The sequence below is a fragment of the Girardinichthys multiradiatus genome, chromosome 22, assembly GCF_021462225.1.
Source record: "Girardinichthys multiradiatus isolate DD_20200921_A chromosome 22, DD_fGirMul_XY1, whole genome shotgun sequence".
Taxonomy (NCBI): Eukaryota; Metazoa; Chordata; class Actinopteri; order Cyprinodontiformes; family Goodeidae; genus Girardinichthys; species Girardinichthys multiradiatus.
This window is the reverse complement of record NC_061814.1, coordinates 18,678,747-18,699,783: the sequence shown is the minus strand read 5'-3', so window position 1 is coordinate 18,699,783 and position 21,037 is coordinate 18,678,747. Positions and strand designations below refer to the sequence as shown.

Sequence of the window (21,037 nt, the reverse complement as noted above, 5' to 3'; positions counted from 1 at the left end):
TTAAAATGAAAGCGATCTCTCCACAGAGGGCTTAATCCGAAGTCACAGGGAGATTTAAACTGAAAACCTGATGTGACAGGCTAGTCTTATGTCATTGTGGCCACTCAAAATGGTGCTCAGTAGTTTGTATGGCCCCCAGGTGCTTATATGTCTGACAATGTCAGAGGATGCTCCTTATAATATGACGGACACTGTCCTGGGGTATCTCCTCCAAGATCTTGACCAGGGCATCATCTGAGTTGGAAAGTCTCTGGTGCAACCTGGTACCAAAGGTGTTAAGGACCTTAAACGGCCCTGTTCAGCTCTCCTAGAGTAACTGCATGTCTCCTTGAATCTTCTCCATGCTCTTGAGACTGTGCTGGGAAACACAGCAAACCTTCTGACAACGGCACATATTAATGTGCCATTCTGGTGGAGATGGACAGTCTGTGCAACCTCTGCTGGGTCCAGGTATTGTTTAATGCTGCCCATAGTGACACTGATTCTGGTCAAATGCAAAACAACTGAAAGCAGTCAAACAAATAAGAGAAAAATGTGTGTGGACTCCACCTTTAAAATCATTCCTGTTTTTGGAGTTGTCTCATTGTTGCTCCTTTAGCGCACCTGTTGTTAATTTCATTAACACCAAAACAACTGACACTGATTAAAAACCCTCTCTACTACTTAACTGACCAGATCAACATTCCAGTCAGTTAATTGACCTGTTCTTATACAATTAAAATATATGATTAAAAATTGTTCCTTTCATCTTTTTGAGCAGTCTACTAATGTACTATGACCTCTATGATTCAAAGACACTGAGAATCCAACAATGAACTGACTTTTATGGAAAATTCTGTATTGAAAAATAAATTAAACATAGTTTTTCCCATTAAGAAAGCCGATTTAAACATTCGGTCTTAGATTTTAAACACAGGAAGAGCAAAAATATTTCCTGAATTTTGCAAATTACAATATTTTTTATTTTTATTTTTTTACAAAGTAAGCTAGCCATAATAACACAATTATCACTGATAGCTAAAATAACGATTTTTTGTTACGAGTACAATACTAGAAAATTGTGTTCTATTTATTATATATCACATAGATATTATTTTAACACAGCACATAAGCATTTTCTTCAAGATCAGTCATCATGTGGAAAAACCAGTGCTGTATTATAGAAACCCCAGTCCTACCTAAAAGATCAATAGCGGGTTCTGCAAAAAATTGTTAAGAAATGACTCTAAAGACACAATAAGGCATCAGAATGTCAACTCTCCAACACATCCGCCCAACTTACAATCAAAAGCTCACAGGGCTTACTTTGCCAGTACTCCAATTGACCCTGCACTGAGCGATCAGAATAAGTATATTTGGCAGGTGGTCATGGTCCAGTTTAGTCTGTACTTTTGATGGTAACAGTAAAGGTTATTCATGGTTGAGGTGAATAATGCAGAACTCCCAGACACAGCCAGAGCAGGGACAACTCTGTCCAATCTTGTCATGGTGAGCAATTTGTAGGGAAGAACAGCCTGAGCCCAAGGCACGTGGAGTCGTTACATAACGTGGTCAGCAGATGGTCTACGCAAGCACACATGTATGTTTGTGTGTGAGGGCGCGAGACTTCATGAGCATTAGAGGGAATCCGGTTAATCCGGTACTGCCAGGCGCTGCCACTATCAGTGTTTCAGGCCAGCCTTTTGTATTAGAATATCTCTAATGCACTCCCGCATGTACCCTCTGGCAGAATTTACAATAAAAAGCAGAGTTTAATAATGACAGTCCTAGATGCAACAACATACTGATGTATATAGGAGCTTTGAAAGAAAAACAACCTAAGAGACTGTACTGTTTGGAGAATAATCTGGAATGTCATTAACAATCCATGTAAGTAAACCTGCACTGGAAATTAATTAGTAGGGATATATATTAGGTCCTTGACTCAAACCTAGAACACACAAAAACAATGTTCAGTTAGATTAATCAGCTTCCTGAATGAAGTACCTTGACAAAAAAAAAAACACTGACAAACTCAATAAGTAAATTAGATGCCTCAGTGATAACATCTCTGCAGAGTATTGCTGGAACAGAAAAGGAAAACAAGATTCATGAAGTCAGCTCACATGACGGTCCATTCTGCATCCCTCTCTGCTCTTTTGCTAATAAAATTAAATCTGTCTGACAGGAGTCACAGTTATGCAAACCATATTATATCTGCACTACATGTTGCACCTAAAAAAGAAAAAGAAAACTGTTATATTGGTGAGGATGTTTCATCAGAATCATGTGCTCTTTTAGCCACATTACCTCACACTAATTTAGTTTTACATGCAAAAATTTTATTTCGATATGAATATAAAAGAAAGTACATGAAATCGTTGCCCTCTTACAAAGAAAATGTGAAGCAGATCTATCCATTTCTATTGTCAAACAGTCAAACATTTTAAATGGTTTAATTATACAGTTGCATGAATATGCATGGACTCTAAGAATGTCACCTGCTTTCTTAGTTTTATAACCTAAGCAGAATAGTTTCTGAAAAATAGCATGATGGCAGAACTTGAGAGTGGGCTCACACTGAAGACTGCAGAGACAGTCCCATCACTGCGGTGTTCTGTGTTGCTGTCACTAAAGGGTTGCAGCAGACCATGGACCAGCATTCGGTGACACAGTTCCTTCGCCTCATCATCTGCAGCCCCATCTCCATAGTGCATGCAAAGCTTTTCCAATAGAGTCTGACCTGACAACAAAAGAGAGGAGAATGAAACTGAACACAATCTGAACTGTCATCCTGAACTATGCAGTTTATTTTAGTATGGGATAGGGTAGGAATTGAGAAGAGAAGACAAGTTTTAGATTTAGATGTGATAATGAAACACCTTTATGTGCAAACCTTGCTCACACATTCTGATTCAAGGCACTAGAGATGTGAATTCTTACTGAACGTGTTAACTTCTATAAACAGATAATGAACAAAATATTTAAGACCTACTGCAACTGACATCTTTGTGGTTAAAATATTGGTTAACTTTAGCACATGGTTATGCAGCTTTTATTCAACATTTCAATAATGCAACAACCATGACTAGGATACTCTCCCTGTTCGTAAGCATAATGCATTTCTATGACAGGGTAAAAAAAAAAAAACTTGTATGTGATATAAATCTATTTTAGAATAAAATTATTGTTTAAGTTTCAATCAGATGAGAATTCACCCCTTTTCTTGTTGCAGGGGGGTAGAACGTTTTTAGGTATTGGAATAAATATTCACTATGACATTGTGAATATAAACAAAGTTATATGGTTGACACAGAAATCATGTTTAACCTTGCCTCAGTTTTTCCAACAATACAAGGTTGACATTTTTTGTCAACCATTTGGTGTAAAATCAGGGAAAAGCATAAACTTAAATCAACAAGGCAACTACTAATCTAGCCCAACAAGATTAAGAATAAATTGAGGAGAAACCTCAGAGCTATTACAACGAACTTGAAATTTTCTTTTCAGTTTTCAACCTTTAACTGCAATGACATGTAGGATTAAGACAAGTTGACAACTGTTGGAAAACTCTTAAGAAATACACAGTCTGGTTATGGATTGCAATTACTGCTGGCAATGTTAAAAAAGTGCTGCCATCATATGAATTATCACTTTTAAAAATGGTAAAACCCCTGTCAAAATGATCTCATCTTGCTTTCCTAAGCGGGCCCAGGTTGTATGAGATTCAAAGCAAAATTTTATTTTATGGAGTCATAAGCTGAGATTTTGCTGCCACTAACTTTATATTATCTTTGTATAGAGGATGCAGTTGCCCAAGTAACTGTGTCTTCAACCTTGCCTCATGGACTGGACACTGCTGTGGCTGTCTACACAAAAAGTTAGGAATATTCAGCTTTTGGGTGAAATTTCAGGAGAAACCTAAAATGCACTATGACCTTTACATATAATTTAATGTGACATTTTCTAAACTTTTGAATGCACATGTACAACTGTTTAATGTTTTTGCACAACTAGTAGTCCTCTAAAAATGAGCTTAACGCCAAAGTTTGTAACAGGTGTGTGATCCATAAATTGACCAACACAATTTCCCTAGTTCAATCAGAACTGGTATTTAAGTATTCCTCATCATCCTGCTGTTCACATCTTGACCTCATGAGCCAAAGACAACACCTAACAATTGATCAACAGTACCTCACCTATCGAGGCTTCAAACAGGATGTTCTCAGATGGAAGTGACCACTGAGCTAAGAGTGTCACAGAGTGTCATCAGCAAGTTGCAACAGAGATACAGAGAGACAAAAAGGCATAGAAGTTGACATCCTTTGGCGAAATCTCACACTGATGACCGCTTATTGTGAACACAGCCCTGTGTACATGTATAATGAATGCCATTCAACTCCTTGCACGTTTAAGGGTGGTGAGAGGCTGACCTCAGTGCTGTTCTCTAATGAAAGTCAATTCATTTTACGCAGGAATGATGTCCACTAATGATGTTGTGACGTCAAACAGGGCGATTTCCATTAGGCACTGTTGTCATCAAATAAGCCTTTGGTGGTAACAGCTCTGCAGTTTGTGAATGGGACAGTGAAAAGCCCATGCTACCTGAATAACAAGAATCCAGTCATTGTGTCCCTGCATAAATTACACAGGCTTTATTTCATTTTCATTAATGGATGACAAAACCTCAAGCGTATCAAGGTCGCATCATTCAAGAACGGCTGCTGGAGACTGGGGTACCTCGAATGGAGTTGCCTGCACTTTCTCCTGACCTGAATCTGCTGTGTCACTGTCTAGAGGTTAGTAACTCAATGATCTGAGGGCTGCCCATGAAGAAGAGTGGGATGCCATGCCTCAGCAGCCAATTAGTTCACTTGTTATCAGCATGAGACATTGTTGTCAAGCTGTAATTGATGCATGACAGTATGACACGTTGAGACATTGACAATTTTTGCTGTGGTATACGCACCAATGTTGTTGGCTTTTGTTTCAACAAATGGTTTGAGATGAGGAAATCATCATTACATGCTTCTACTTACAGGCGTTGGACAATGAAACTGAAACACCTGTCATTTTAGTGTGGGAGGTTTCAAGGCTAAATTGGACCAGCCTGGTAGCCAGTCTTCATTGATTGGACATTGCACCAGTAAGAGCAGAGTGTTAAGGTTCAATTAGCAGGGTAAGAGCACAGTTTTGCTCAAAATATTGAAATGCACACAACATTATGGGTGACATACCAGAGTTCAAAAGAGGACAAATTGTTGGTGCACGTCTTGCTGGCGCATCTGTGACCAAGACAGCAAGTCTTTGTGATGTATCAAGAGCCACGGTATTCAGGGTAATGTCAGCATACCACCAAGAAGGATGAACCACATCCAACAGGATTAACTGTGGACACAAGAAGAAGCTGTCTGAAAGGGATGTTCGGGTGCTAACCCGGATTGTATCCAAAAAACATAAAACCACGGCCGCCCAAATCACGGCAGAATTAAATGTGCACCTCAACTCTCCTGTTTCCACCAGAACTGTCCGTCGGGAGCTCCACAGGGTCAATATACACGGCCGGGCTGCTATAGCCAAACCTTTGGTCACTCATGCCAATGCCAAACGTCGGTTTCAATGGTGCAAGGAGCGCAAATCTTGGGCTGTGGACAATGTGAAACATGTATTGTTCTCTGATGAGTCCACCTTTACTGTTTTACCCACATCCAGGAGAGATACGGTGTGGAGAAGCCCCAAAGAAGCGTACCACCCAGACTGTTGCATGCCCAGAGTGAAGCATGGGGGTGGATCAGGGATGGTTTGGGCTGCCATATCATGGCATTCCCTTGGCCCAATACTTGTGCTAGATGGGCGCGTCACTGCCAAGGACTACCGAACCATTCTTGAGGACCATGTGCATCCAATGGTTCAAACATTGTATCCTGAAGGCGGTGCCGTGTATCAGGATGACAATGCACCAATACACACAGCAAGACTGGTGAAAGATTGGTTTGATGAACATGAAAGTGAAGTTGAACATCTCCCATGGCCTGCACAGTCACCAGATCTAAATATTATTGAGCCACTTTGGGGTGTTTTGGAGGAGCGAGTCAGGAAACGTTTTCCTCCACCAGTATCACGTAGTGACCTGGCCACTATCCTGCAAGAAGAATGGGTTAAAATCCCTCTGACCACTGTGCAGGACTTGTATATGTCATTCCCAAGACGAATTGATGCTGTATTGGCCGCACCATACTAATAAATTATTGTGGTCTAAAACCAGGTGTTTCAGTTTCATTGTCCAACCCCTGTATATGCCCTACTCTTATGATATATTACTGTAGTGTGAAATCTTTTAATTTTTCACCCGAAAAATGTAAAAATACACCCGAAAGCCAAATATTCCTAACCTTTCACAAGTAGTGTATGTGTTCTCACTTTTTTCATCAAGTAGATCTAGTGGCCAAGCAATTCTCTGTTCAACAGTTTGTCTTTCCTAGACAGGGCCACTAATTGCACAACAGCTATTGAAAACCAGATATTTGTATACCATAGAAAGTTTTTTTTCTTTTTATTCGCTCTCTGTCTTCTCAAACTCCCGGTGGGTCGTGGCAGATGCCCGCTCAGACTCACCTGGGTTCTGCTGGAGGTTTCTTCTTGTTATTTTTCAGTATTGGCACTTGCTTTCTCAGGAGGGATTTGGGCCAAATAAATGGCTCAAGGCTGTGCTTCCTTACATGGATATTGTTTAGTATGCCTGCATATATAAATTCAATTGGACTCTGTTATATTTTTTAATTTCAGATAGGATTGCATCCTCCTATGCAATTTGTATAAATTGTTGGATTGAATTTGTATAAATTTCATTTAGTTCTATAATTAGAAATGAAATGAATCTGAGATCCAAGGTTCTGGATTTATACAACCTATATACAATCCGCTTTGGTTGACTAAATCCTTCCATGTTGCCAAGCCCATCTAAACACTGTTATTTGTTAAACAAAATTTGTGTGACAATTTGTTACATGGGCCTGCCTGAGCGATATTTTCCTGTGGCATTTTGCGACCCGACATTGAAATGACTGATATTATGAATGGAGTATTGAACTATAGCTTTGTTGAGGGGTTTCTTTCATCAATCTTTTACATACACACATGGTATAATATTGCCACTGATCATAAATATTTAATATTCAAGTGCTGAATGTAGCTTTTCAGACCATTTTACCATGGTCCAACCTCCCAAACATCCATTGTATCTCTAACCCTATCATTTATATGTACATACGCTGTGTCCGATGTGGCAGCTGGGAAGTATCCACATATAGGTAGGATCATTATGATGTTTATTATCCATTCATCTTGTAAATATCAATATGACTAACGACGGGTGCAAAAATAACGGCATTAATATAGGTTCATTCAACATCATGACCAAGATGAACTATTGATTGGTTGGGTAAAAAAGTATTCTAGGGCATCTTAAAATACTGAAATCAACAGATTTTTAAATTAAGATGTGGAACCCAAAAACCTAGATGTTGGCATCTCTAGAACTCATATTGTTCAACTGCAAGTTCCACTGACAAACTACATATCAGTCTCCCACCAAGACTAGTTTTTGTCTTGCAGACAAACTGTCAAATGTGTTTAACATCCACAAGTGCACATTGATGAGTTCATGAGAGGCCATGCGTGTTCATGTCTAAGCCAGTAGAATCAGAGGATTTCATTGCCATAGGTGGGGAGGCTGCAGCTTTGCATGCCTAATGCATTAGGACAAAAACAGATAAACAGCTGAGCTACTGAAAGACCCCACAGCCCAGAGAAGGACTGGGTAACATGTATGTGGAATGAAACATTTACTCTGCCAATATGTTTCAATGAAGAAATGTACTTGGTTTACTGCACTTTTTATAAACTATTGCACATTATGAGTCAATTATAAGTAAATACAACTTCAAACAGAAGGCATTTTCCCAGGGTAAAGAACAATTTGACTCTAGATTATGTTATGGACAAGGTTGGTCCTTTGGTGCTTTTTAGCAAGTGTAGGAATAACTGAGTAAACATCTAAAATATTTTAACAATAGGTTCCTTAATAATAACCTGAAAATGAGAAGATAAATAAGGATGTCATAATACACCAAAGAAAATGTTTTATTGGCAGTAATGATTGTCAGCAAACAAAAGAAAATGTACACCTCAGAGCGATTATGAAGACTGTCTTTGTCTTGATGTCAAAAACCTTGCTCTCAAAGTAGTTCTAGTACCACTGTTGTTACTTGGGCTGCCTTCAGTAATAGAAGACATTTTTGTATTATATAAAGAAAATTTACCATTATAACCTGAACTGCAAAGTAAAGGTAATAGGCAGAAGCAAGGAAAAAGAAGCTACTTCAAAGAGAGTGCAAAATCTTTTAAGAAGTGAAGTGAATGGTGAACAGGAATAAGTACTGGTGGCCACTCATGCAATTTTCCATTTACCAAATAAACTATTACTGCATTTCTCACAATGTTTTATACCTGTGACAACCATATTTGATTTTGAGATGAGGGACTATGAGAAACCTGTAAATTTGCTATCAGAGTTCAGGTTGTCCCCCCACCCATCCCCGAACTTAAAAAAAAGACTTGTGAGTACAATGGAACACACAAACCACATCCTTCAACTTAATCTACAACGCCAATGAATAAGGATGGTCCTGTTGTACTGCTGATTAAAATGTTGGTTGTAATCGGGAAACTTGCCATTTAATGAAGTTGGAGAAAGTTAGAGAAACACTACTTTAAAAATGACAATAACTTGGTTTGCCAAGTTAACACACAAAGCGTATAGGAACTTTGTTGAATGATTCATTTGTAATAAATCTAGACATCCAATCTTTTAACAAATGATGATCAATTGAAACAATCCATTAAAACACAGAATGGTAACATTTTACTTTGAGTCTTAATGTGTTATGTTCTTGTTTTTAGTCACAAAACATTATTTCTACTGGTCATTGCACATTTGCTAATATTGAATGACTATTACAGCATGCGACTCACCAGAGAAGACATCTAGGTATGGTGTTGTGGAGGTTCTCTTTCCAAATTGTGCTCTCTTGGAGCCAAGGGTCCAATAAGTCCCTACTGTGTGACATTTCTCTGTGGTCTCCTGCTCTGGAGGTTTTGCCACACCAGTCTGACTTTCTACCAAGTCTAACTCTGCTGACCAGTCTCCAGAGACTCTATAAGGTCCAGTAATAGAGCTTGACCTCTGCTTGGGCTTTTCAAGCCCCTCAGGCCTACTGGATTCCAAAGAAGCATTGGTGGCCTCCCTTTTCCTTGGCACATTGGGACTAGTAAGGGGGGATCCAACTGGAGAGGTGAGCTGCCTGGTGGTGGTCTTGACATATGATGGGTGGACTGGAGGGTAGAGTTTTACAGTAGAGGGGGAGGTGGCGGATGTTCGTCTAGTCTGAGATACAGGGAGGCCATCAGCCATCAGGTGACTGATAGATATGCTGCTTTTCCTCCTTTCGAGTGGCAGAAAGTCTGGTCTAACCTTTTCCTCGTCATCCCTCACAAGCGAGAGATCCAGACTGCTTGCACTCTTGTGAGTCCCAGCTGGTCTTCTTCCAGGAGATACTGGATCTAAATGGATACATGGCACACATGTGTTTCTATTTTGTGTAGCATGATGACCTTGACTTTGCTGTGGAGGTACATCAGGGCTCTCTAGATCATCCTGGGGCTCCTCAGCACTCTCAAATGAAGTAGTTGCTGTAGTATCCTGGAAGCTGTAGTCGCTGTTAGTTTTTGGTAGGATGCTGCTGCTGCTACTTTTTTCTATGTCAACAACACAGGATGGGGCTCCACTTTCACTTGATGAGTTTGTACTTTTATTCTCAAGTTTTTTATGAAGTTCTTGAGCTACACTTTCAGATGAAGACAATTTGTCCTTTTCCAGAGTGAATAGTTTTGGAGATACATTTGTGTCTGAGACTTCACTCACCTTACAAGTTAATCCTTCAGATGTAGGTCTAGGCACTGTTTCTAAAACCCTGGAGCTAGCTATACATTTTTCTTGAATAGCCTGCTGGATATCCGAAAGAAGATCATCAGTTTCAGCTGCAGCTGAGTGAAAACTGTAAAGGTCACTGTCCGACTCCGAGCTCGTCTTGCGTCCAAAGTCCTCCACAGACTGGCAACTGTCTGCGATCAAATGGCTAAGATCTCCCTCGATATCTAACACCATTCCCATCTCATCAGGCAAGAAGCTTGCCTCTGTGCCAGGCTTGAGCTCATCTGCTGATTTCCCAGCTCCCAACACGTCATCCTTAGACAAACCTTTCACTTTGGATAAAGTTTTCCTAATCTTCATGCCAGAAAACACAGAACCTTTCGACTCTGGCTTTATTTTGTTCTTAGCACTGTGTTCTCCTCCTTTACATACCTTATTATTTGCCTTTTTAGATTGTTTGTCCACCTCTCTTTCATTAGCTTCACAATCACAGCTGACATCCCCTGCAGCTCCACCACTTCCTCCTCCTTTCTTCTGCTTTGTCTCCTGGTTTCCCATATTTCTAATTAAGCGAACACCCTTAGCTAGCAAGCCATGGTGCTGGGCCTGAGGTTGGGGATTCTGGGGTTCCCCTTGGACTACCACTGATGCCGGTCCTTTTTTGGTCCAAGTTCTTCCAGAGCCAGTAAATCCCTGCTGTCTGCCCACCACTGCTGACAGCAGATGTGAGGATGATGCTGGCTGCCCCAGCACTGCTGCTCCTGATGACGACGATGAAAGGAGGAGGAGACTGGCACTGTCAGTCACAGGCTCCCCCCTCCTCCTCCCATGCAAAGCCTCTTTTATTCTCTGACCCCTTCTCTCCTTTTGCCCCTCCTTCCTGTCCCCATCTGCTTGTGCAGGCTCGAGCATCTTGCATAACGGGTTGCTGATCGAGCGAGCAAGCCGCTGATGCTTGGGGGTCTGCTGCCCCGTTACATTTTCAACCGAACTGGGAGGAGGCTGCTTAGGAGTTTGCTGCTGGTGTTCTAAAATGCACTGCTGTTGATCTAAGAAGGACTGCTGTTTGTGGAGGATGTGGGTCACACTACTCTTCCTCCTGCCTTTAAAGGTGGAAGTAAAGAAACTCTCCTTAAGAAAGGGAACCTGGGTTTCCACTGTCTTAATAGTGTGCATTATGGCCACTTTGACTTCATCCAGAAGGAAGGAGATCTGCACACGTTGCTGTAAATGGAGAAGTAAAAGATAACATTGACTTAATGTAAATTAGCATATGTTCAGGCTGAGAGGAGAAAAAAAAGAGGCGGTGACATACTTGTTTATATTGAATGACTAAGTGTCCAAACTTTTGACTTGTACTGTCATCTTAGAATAGTATTGCATGGAACTCTTAACAATCCCTTACAATAGGTATGCATTTTCCTAAATAGTATTGGTAGGTAACATGAAATATTACCCTCTAAAATGTATTTTTTCTATAGCAAAATTTGGTCTTCAATGCAAAAGCAACATTAATGCAGAGATGTATGACACTCCTGGTGGCAAAAGAAACCAAGTGACGTTACATTTGTTTACACTATTGAACATTTTTGAAAACTGAACAAAATTCTGACAAATTCTGACTAAGTCTTTGGTGAATGTCACAAACCTTCAGAAATGTATGTTTAGCTGGTTTGTTTTTTAGTTTAACTCCTGAACTTATTTTTAAGTCCCAGTTGTACTATGCTGAATGCTGAGTTATGTTAGCATGACACACATGGGCTACTTACTTAGGCTCCAAGTTAATCTTCCCATTAGGAATAAATAGGGGGTGATAAAGAGTAGTATTAGCAGTAGACAGTAGTCAGAACAATCCCAGTTTAGAGAATCAAAGCAAATTTCAGAGAAGGGGGAGCAAAGCCACTTTAACAAGATGGTCAAGATACTTAAAGCTTGTTCAGATCTGGTGTTAAACATGCATCCTGTCTCACACCAGACATTAAATTCCATCTTGATTGATCTGATCTTTGTTACCCACTTTACATGCAAATAAACATGCAGTCACGTCAGAGTGGGCTGTCAGCTGAGCAAACATGTCTGTTAAAGTAATGTTAAAAATACTTTTAATCACTTGAACTAAATCATTATTCAGACACCAACACAGCTGAAATGCATCTGAAACACATTTCTTAAGTGGTTTTAACAGATGTGAAATGAGGAAGGAAACATAACAAATAATCCTCAAAGCTCATCATTGGCTCACAGATTTTTACCCAGTCAAACAGTTGTCAATTCATGACTCCAGGTTTATGGACACTGTGCTGCTTAGAAGTGACTAGGCATTAAAGATTATGGAATCTGCAAGACTTATTTGAGAATTTCAAAAACAGTGGGCTGCTTAAAAAATATGAGAATTTCATTCACCTTTACAAAATCCTGATATAAGCCAATCAAAATCCTTAAATCAAAATAAAAAATAAAAAAAACGTTTACACTTGTAGTTGTAACACCCTGAAAATATGTTCAGAATGTAATAATGCCTAAGTCATGGTGTATTGATGTCATGGGTCAAGCACTCATTTAATTTAGTAGTGGTCTGAACAGTTTGTTTAGTTTATGTTTAAATATACACTTAAGTTACCTTATTCTATTTCATATATTTTGATATATGGTACTATTTCTTTAAGAGCGACATGACGTAGAAAGTTCATGACCAGTTTTGTTGGATAATTAAAAAAAACTACACACGCTGTACGCTCGAACCGTGGGTTTTGTTCTAATAAAGTTGCACAAAAATGAAGATCTGCGTGGAATCTCCTTAAGTTGTTTTAAGGGTGCAACATAGTGCCAGGATGCATGTCAATGCCAGGTGTGAATGGGCCCAAAGAGCCGAGCCTGTATCAATATAGAAATGGCAGGGAAACCTTAGTAAGCTTCCTTAACGTATTAAGGAAGCTAAGAGGGGACAGAGCCTTTAATGTTGTCACTTCCAGTTAATGGAACGACCTCTCTATAATGTTCCATATCAGAAGTGCCCCTTTCTGTCAACTTTTAAAACACCTTTTTTTATTCCTCTGCTTTTGGCGCAACCTGACACCTTTTTTTTTTTACTCTGTCATTGATTTATTGTTGTCTTTAACTGGTTGTTCTTATTGTGCTTTCCTTGTTTTATGTTTTAAATGGTTCTTGATTTGAAATATGCAACACTTTGCTGCAGCTTTGGCTGTTTTACAGGACTTTATAAATTAATGAAGTAAATAAGTAATGGCCAGGTTACTAGATGTTCGGATGATTTTCTTAAAAGTCAGCTTTGGCTGGGTAGAACTAATCAAGTAGTAAGGCAGATGTTTTCTTGGAAGATGGATTTATTTGGGGATAACACGTCTGAGTCATCTGGATTTATTTTCAAAGCACAGACAATGTAAATCAGCAGTGTAAACATTTCAAGTATAACGGATCTCTTGTTCATTATATTCTGCAGATTTTGCCTGAGTTTATTCAGCACTGAAAGCAACATTTTCCTCTTGGTTTAAAGTAGTTTGGACACTAAAACACATCTATTTTTTTATGTCATTTGCATATTCTAATAGCGTTTTCAGCACACTTGCCAGTGTACCTGGATGGGCTACCTGGGTGGATGCCCAGGCTCATATGGAGTCTAAACCCCACCTACCCGCTGTGTCATTCTGCTCACCAGCTGCTAAATGAAACTAAATCTTTCAGGACAATGACCTTATATAAAAGCGGTTCCCAAACCAGCTCGAACAGAAGATGAGCAAAAAAACTTTCCAAACAATTTGACCCAAAACAATATTAGTCATTTCTGAATCTCATGACGTCCCAGCCTCCACCTGTCAGTGGATCAACAGCTTCCTGATGGATCAACAGCAACAGGTGAGACTAGGGAGCATCTTCTCCCGAACCAGATCAATAAGTACTGGTGCCCCCCAGGGGTGTGTTCTATACCCACTCCTCTTCTCTCTGTACACAAATGATTGCACCTCATCGGACTCGTCCGTGAAACTCCTGAAGTTTGCAGACGACACCACTGTCATTGGTCTGATCCAGGACGGTGATGAGTCTGCATACAGACAGGAGGTGGATCGGCTGGTACACTGGTGTGGTCAGAATTACCTTGAACTCAACCCACTCAAGACTGTGGAAATGGTGGTGGACTTTAGGAGAACACCACCCCCATACACCCCCCTCACCATCCTCAGCAACACTGTGTTGGCTGTGGACCACTTCAGGTTCTTAGGAACCACCACCCCTGAGGACCTGAGATGGTCTTCACACATAGACACTGTTCGGAAGAAGGCCCAGCAGAGACTGTACTTCCTGAGGCAACTCAAGAAGTTCAACCTTCCACAGGAGCTGCTGGTCATCTTCTACACTGCCATCATTCAGTCTGTCCTGTCTTCATCCATCTCAGTGTGGTTTGGCTCATCCACAAAACAGGACAGGTCCAGACTGCAACGAATAATCAGGTTTGCAGAGAGAATAATCAGGGCTGACCTTCCCTCCATCCAGGACTTATACAGGTCTAGGGTCAGGAAAAGAGCTGGTAAAATCTCTGCAGACCCCACACACCCTGCACATAAACTGTTCAGAGCTTTACCTTCAGGCCGTCACTACAGAGCACTGTTCACTAAAACCAGCCGCCACAGAGACAGTTTCTTCCCCCAGGCTGTTTCTCTGTTGGCTCTGTTCTGGGGACTCCTCTAGAACCTCTGGAGATCACCTCCTGCCATAAGACTTGAATTCCACAGCAAGTGGTCCACACCCATTAAAAATAATAAGCTATTGTAAAAAAGGAACAATATTCATATTTCTGGGGAACCTGTATTAATATTATTATTCAGATAAAATCTGCTGACTAAAGAAACAGAAAACAGTCTGTCTGAGCGATTGTATAGTGTAGCTGCATATCAGATATAGCGACATATTGTCCAGTTTTTAAAAATAAATTCTAGATGTAGAGGAAACGAGATTTAAAGAATGGTCAGAGTTTGTTCAAGCAGCAAATAAACTGAGTTTGTTTGCCCTTGTTTGGCTTCTTCCTGATTCTCTAAACCCATCGATACCAGCTGCTGCAGGTAGAAAGAAAGTAAACTGTATTTACTGGCCAATACATGAAGACGAAATCCTACTACTGTTTCCATGAGCCAGTGCATCTGCTGAATGTCTTGCACAAATTTATCAATGATAGCTGTGTATGTCTTTCTTTAAGCATATCACATCATATGGCTGAAAAAAAACCAAACAAACAAACATATATGCTTCAAAGCCTACACCAAAAAAAAAAATTTTATCATGTGAATTTTTTTAAAGAAATGTTTTTGTATCCAAAGGATTTCACCATTTCTACAAGCAAATCATTTTTTTTGTATTTTTTAAAATAATTTTTTTATTGCATGTTGCATCGCTGTAAACATTGATGACACTTTGTTTAAGCAGCCAGATCGTCATTGTTTCAAGAACAGCTCTCTTCTTAGTTTGAAAAATTCTCCCTCCATTTTCCAGATAAACTCCTCCTGTGTGATTTCACCATTCCTAACTGGGTAGTGTGCAATGGAACCACAAAGGACTGGACCCACCAACTCATCTCAACTCCCTAACACTAAGCAATTATACTTACAAACATAGCAAACTCTCGATTCAAATGTTTGACAACTAACATATGAACTAAAATCTCAATTTATGACAATGTAGTTTCTTTTTTGAAATTTTACACCTCTTTCATAAACAAAAAAAGGAAAAATTAAAAATAAATACAATAAAAACTTCTCAAACTGATGTTTAATAACAATTGCAACTTTTAAAACTTTATTTGTAAAAACCTTCAGCCATCTCAAGGGTTTGTTGACCCAAAACACAATATATTTAATCTTTATCTCTTGGAATACCATGAAGAATAATCCAGGTCCTTGATTAAGACAAAGACATACATAAATAATACTTCCCTTTTCAAACAAGTAAGGAAAACTATATAATTTAAGGTATAAAGTTTAAAAAAAATTACCTTTAAATTCAACAGTAAAGTATGATAAGATTTTCCAATATGAGAACTGTTGTATACTTGCCTGACTGCTGGATTCTTGTCGCTGGTTTAGTGCTGACTGAAGAAAATAACACAAATGGGTGTCTGTCTTCGTCTCTGGGCTGCTCCTTAGCAATGGGTCACATGAAGTTGGTATTTTGCTCATCACATGTTTAAACTCCATGGCCGTCTTCCATTTAGCAGTGTCTGACTCCCTTCACTAACTTGATCAGGGCTCAAAATGGAGCCATACAAGTGTATAAAAAGTCAAAGCCAACTGCAGTATTTATTCAGTGAACATTTAGCAGAGGAGCTAGGATGCTGAACAGTGACATAAAAAACATGTGAAAAAAGTGATTTCACCTTACAAAACTGTCAAAACTCAAGTTATTCTTTCCACTTTTGCCTTGTTGCCACTTTTAAGCCATTTGTTCAATCATCTAACAAGTTTCAGCTGTGCCCTCCCAGAAATAGCAACTTACAGACCTAAGTATCAAGATGACATGAGTATAGCTGATTCAATTTTAACAAAAATACACAAACACGTTTACTTTTGCCTGGAGAGAATACAAAAAAATAAAACATTAAATACCAGATTTTGTGCAGAACTAAAACTTTCAGCAATACAGACAGCATTTTATCTGAATTAACTGTATCTGTGTTACAATTAAAACTAGAATTAGTTGTTTTCTCCTGAAATCTTCATATTTTTTCTGGATTGATGTAGAATTCTGAGATTAAGTTTATGTTAAAATCCAAAATAAAATAAAAAAATTTACCTTGATGTGAAGTGAAAGGTGTCAGACATTAGTCAATCCCCTACAACGAACCAGTACAAGTCACAACAATTAAGAAACTGCTGATAGTCTCAATATCCTGATTACACCAATTAAATGACATTAGTTAGATGAGTACTAACAAATGTTCTGAGAAGCAAATGATAATACCTCACAAAAGCAAAAACAAATTTAAAAAAACAACAAAAAAAACAACAGACAGTAGATGCTATGCAGTTAGTGTAAAATTTAATGACATCAATTGGCTAGAGCTAAAGAACTAAAACTACTTTCATTTTTAATGGTCTATAGAATTGAACTCTATGTTTCAGAGCTAACCATGAAATCATAACAATCACAAACTCATGCTATATGTTTGAGGCCAAGGCATATTCAGTGGTAATTTAATGTGCATTGTGCAATTAAAGGTGAAAGCAAAATCAAAATATTAAGGAAAATCACACAAACATGAACACAAAAACATTTGTTTATTTACTTAATATATGACTGGCATACTTGAACATAAATAGATTTAAAAGAGTAAAAAATATGTTTGAATGATGACACATTCAAAGCAGGCTAAAATATCTACTGTTGGCAGAGGGATTTTTTTATTTGGACATCCAATTTGCACATAATTCAAAAACATAGGGATGAACACTACATTCACCATTTAAATTTTTCTTCATGTGACACCTGTTATATTACAGATCATCTCTTGCCTTCAGTTTTTTGCACATTATTAGAAATATTTTGCCAAACACATTTACTTAAGATGAAAAAAATGTAAAGGCCATTACAAAAACACCAAATTCCTTTTTCAAATACATGACTGCTTTTAGTTTTTGTGTTGCTTGTTAGTTCTCTGTATATTGTAAAGAGGTTTCAACTTTTTATTCAAATGTGGCATGACTTTATAATAATTTTAAGAAACTCCACACAAGAAAGTAGGATCACAGATATAATACTTATGTTTATGGCAAGTCTATTTGGATGCTGAAATTATTCAAGGTTTGGACATATGTTTTTCTTTATTCAGAATTTTGACATTAAAATGTGTAAATGTTAAAAAAGACACAGTTGGTAACATATTTTTTCTATGCCTCAAGAGGGCGCAATTGTTAATTTGATAAATTTGTAGAAATTTCAAAGGGAGAAACCAACCCAGAATAAACCTGTCTTGTAAAAATGTACATCTATGTGTGCAATTAGTCTCAGTATACTAGGTCAGAAATACACGCAAAACCTTTTCATCATTGTACAGTCATTGCTTTTGACAGGAAACTGCAAGCACAGAAAACACAACCAATGTACCTATTGTGTTCACCATAGAAAACCACAACAATCACATTGAACACAACAGCAGATCACTGACTGTGGTGCTGCACAGAATATTCACAACGCATTTCATCAAATGTATCATTTTCAAACTGGCTCGAAATCTCTGGAGTACCTAGAAAACCAAAGATGAAAATCACAGAAATAACAGTTCTCTGAGTGAGAGTAAGGACATGTTTTAAGAACGTTTTAGATTCCATAATACAGAGAAAAGCTATATAGATGAAGAAAGATAATCCACAGAAGTTCTGCTAAAAACACATGCCAGTCAAAAAGTCACTGCAAACTAGTAAAATGTAGAAGCCAGTGAACACAAGTCTCCTTTTTAGCTTGGCTCATTGGAACATATTACACATATACAGTTCTGTGTGAAATGCAAAACCACTTTGCACATTACCAATCTAGCTACCCACAGAGGGAAGGGGTAAGAAATGTAAACCCCCCACCGTGACATGGACATGCTTAGTATTTGTCAATTGCACTTCCATATTTCTCCTGCAATGCATTTTCAAAAGCCCTTTACAATTATTTCATCATCTTCTTCTCTCAGCAGCACTAGAGTGAAATGGTAAAGAATTCTTTCGGGAGAAAGACAAAGCCTTCATCTGGATTTCATCTTAGGCAAACCCTCCCATGTGTACTCACTTGCCAAAGTACATAGATGATCCGACATAAACACATATCACAAGACCACCATGAAGTGTTGCTGTGTTTTTACATAACAGCAGACATGGACAGTATGGATTTTTAGGCCAAGAAACCTTTATTTCCATTGTCCTGTGTTGAATGTTGAAAATCAGTCAACTGACTGAATATATAGTAATTTTACGTAGACTCTCTGGGAATGCCTCTGTGGAAGACCACTGATTGCCTTTGTTGAAACTGCTGCTTTCGTCTTTTCTTCTGGTCCCAGTGGCAAAGCAATATCATCTTAAAGGTTGTTCGGAAAGCCTTGTTGCACAGCGCGTAGCACATGGGGTTAACTGTGCTATTAACATAGCACAGCCAGTACCCCACCGCCCACAGGGTCTTTGGGATGCAAACTTCACAAAAGGTTGTGATCAGTACCATGATGTTATACGGTGTCCAGGTGATGATGAAAGCTAAGAGGATGGCACTGAGTGTTTGAGCAGCCTTCTTCTCCTTCACTAAAGACATTTGTTTCCTCTTAGTTATCTGAGTCCGAGTTCGGGTGGCAAAGCGCTTTGCCATTGCAGCTTCTTTAAATGACAGTGGGACAGAGGAGGACTTTGTGGCTGTGCATGTGGTAGAGACGTCAATGGCAGTGGTTGAAGAGGTGCCATCCAGAAGCCCTTGATTGGACTTTGCTTGAATGGTGGACATTGACTGTGTCTTGCGTGAGCTAAATCGTTGGTGGTAGCTATTTTCTGTATTGTTTGTTTCCTCAGGTGTAATTGGAGGAGTGGCGTTAGTAGTGAATGTTGACAGGCTGTCTCGGCTGAACTCAGCCCCCCTCAGTGGATCCTCTTCTGAGGCTACATCCAGATCCTCACATGAGGTGAGCTGAGAGTTGACAGCAGCCTTAATGCCAGGAAGGCTGAGGACAATAGAAAAAATAGCATGACTTTGAGAAATCATCTCTCTTCCCCCACAGTCCTCCTCCTCTGAGGACCCAGAATGGTCCAAAGAGGCAGCTGCATCATTGTTGTTCCAGCTGTCACTGCTGCTCTGATCCGGATCACCATCCCCCTGCCTGATACTACCAGGTCTCCAAGAACGAACCCCTGGCCAGCAGTGGAATCGTCCAACCAGTTCCTGACATGTGCTCCTTTTCTTAGGCATTCTGTTCAACTCATAGCTACCACAGCTCCTAGAACTTCCAGTCTGATGTACAAAACGAGCTCTCTTACCCCTCATATTATTTGCAACCCTTCCCCCTATCCCTCCACGGGGTTCTGAACCTTGAAGCCCAGCTAACTCTTTTGAACGGTTCTGGGTTTCCTTATAGATGCGCCAGTAGAGAATGCTCATTATTGTCACAGGCAGGTAGAAAGCTGCCATTGCTGTGCAGAAGGTTGTTATTGGCTCTGTTAGGAACTGAATCTGGCACTCATTGTGGGGTACTGTCCTTTTACCTACAAAATACTGCCACAGCAGTATGGCTGGGGCCCACAGAACAAGAGAAACAAGCCAGGCTAGGCCAATCATGATTCCAGCTCTTTTTGTGGTCCGTTTAGCCCGGTAGGTCAAAGGTCTGGTTATTGAAAAGTAGCGATCAAAGCTAATGACCAAAAGGTTCATAACTGAAGCATTGCTAGCAACATAGTCAATAGTCAACCAAAGGTCACAGGCCCATGTGCCCAGGGCCCAGTAGCCCATTATAAGGTAAGCTGTGTAGAGATTCATGGAAATTACTCCTATAATGAGGTCAGCTACAGCCAAGCTCAGTAGAAAATAATTGTTGACTGTCTTCAGCTGGCGATTAACCTTGAAAGACACCATTACCAGTATGTTGCCAACAATGGTGACCAATGACAGCGTGCCTGTCAGTAAAACAATGAGGACAACTTGCCACACAGGGTGGCCACCAAGCGGGTCAAGGGCTGCTGTTTCATTCCCAGGCTGAGGAGTTAAGTTAACGGGTTTGTTGGTGAAAGATGAATTCATCCATGAGACTACTTCAATCTCTCCTCGATGAAGTGCACTGGATTGAGAATAGGATCCGGCCACTCGTGGTGATGAGTTGGCTGTCAAGAGGAGACCAGGGTCTGTGATGTTGGAGCTCATTGTTATGTTCTGGCATATTCTGAATAAAGAGACAGAAAATGAGGCAAAAAAGGGAAGGAGAGGGAGGGAAGAAGATATGGGATATAATAATAAAGGAGAAAAGGATAGAGGACAAAGAGGGTAAAATGGAGAGTGCATGAGTATGAGACAATCCTATTAACGTCCAGCAGGTGAGGCTGTAGGCCT

At 39.6% G+C, this 21,037-nt stretch overlaps 2 protein-coding genes across 4 annotated transcripts in view; both read right to left on the bottom strand.

Moving 5' to 3' along the window:
* Window positions 1-16,886, bottom strand: part of fmn2a (formin 2a) — a 60,684-nt gene extending 43,798 nt beyond the window's left edge. Inside the window, exons 1-3 of one of the 3 annotated variants that reach the window (XR_007035899.1) lie at window positions 16,033-16,886; window positions 9,013-11,194; window positions 2,559-2,722 (exon numbers count right to left, since the gene is read on the bottom strand). Coding sequence is in view for 2 of the 3 variants with exons in the window: in XM_047350791.1 (XP_047206747.1) it covers window positions 2,559-2,722; window positions 9,013-11,194; window positions 16,033-16,173 (2,487 nt within the window). In the remaining variant the exon portion in view is untranslated. The remainder of the gene's footprint in view (window positions 1-2,558; window positions 2,723-9,012; window positions 11,195-16,032) is intronic. The other 2 variants (XM_047350791.1, XM_047350792.1) reach the window with 2 other exon arrangements.
* Window positions 16,887-16,997: 111 nt separating this feature from the next.
* Window positions 16,998-21,037, bottom strand: part of chrm3a (cholinergic receptor, muscarinic 3a) — a 129,648-nt gene continuing 125,608 nt past the window's right edge. Inside the window, exon 3 of the mRNA XM_047350794.1 lies at window positions 16,998-20,870. Within this exon, the coding sequence (XP_047206750.1) occupies window positions 18,929-20,851 (1,923 nt within the window). The 5' untranslated portion in view covers window positions 20,852-20,870 and the 3' untranslated portion in view covers window positions 16,998-18,928. The remainder of the gene's footprint in view (window positions 20,871-21,037) is intronic.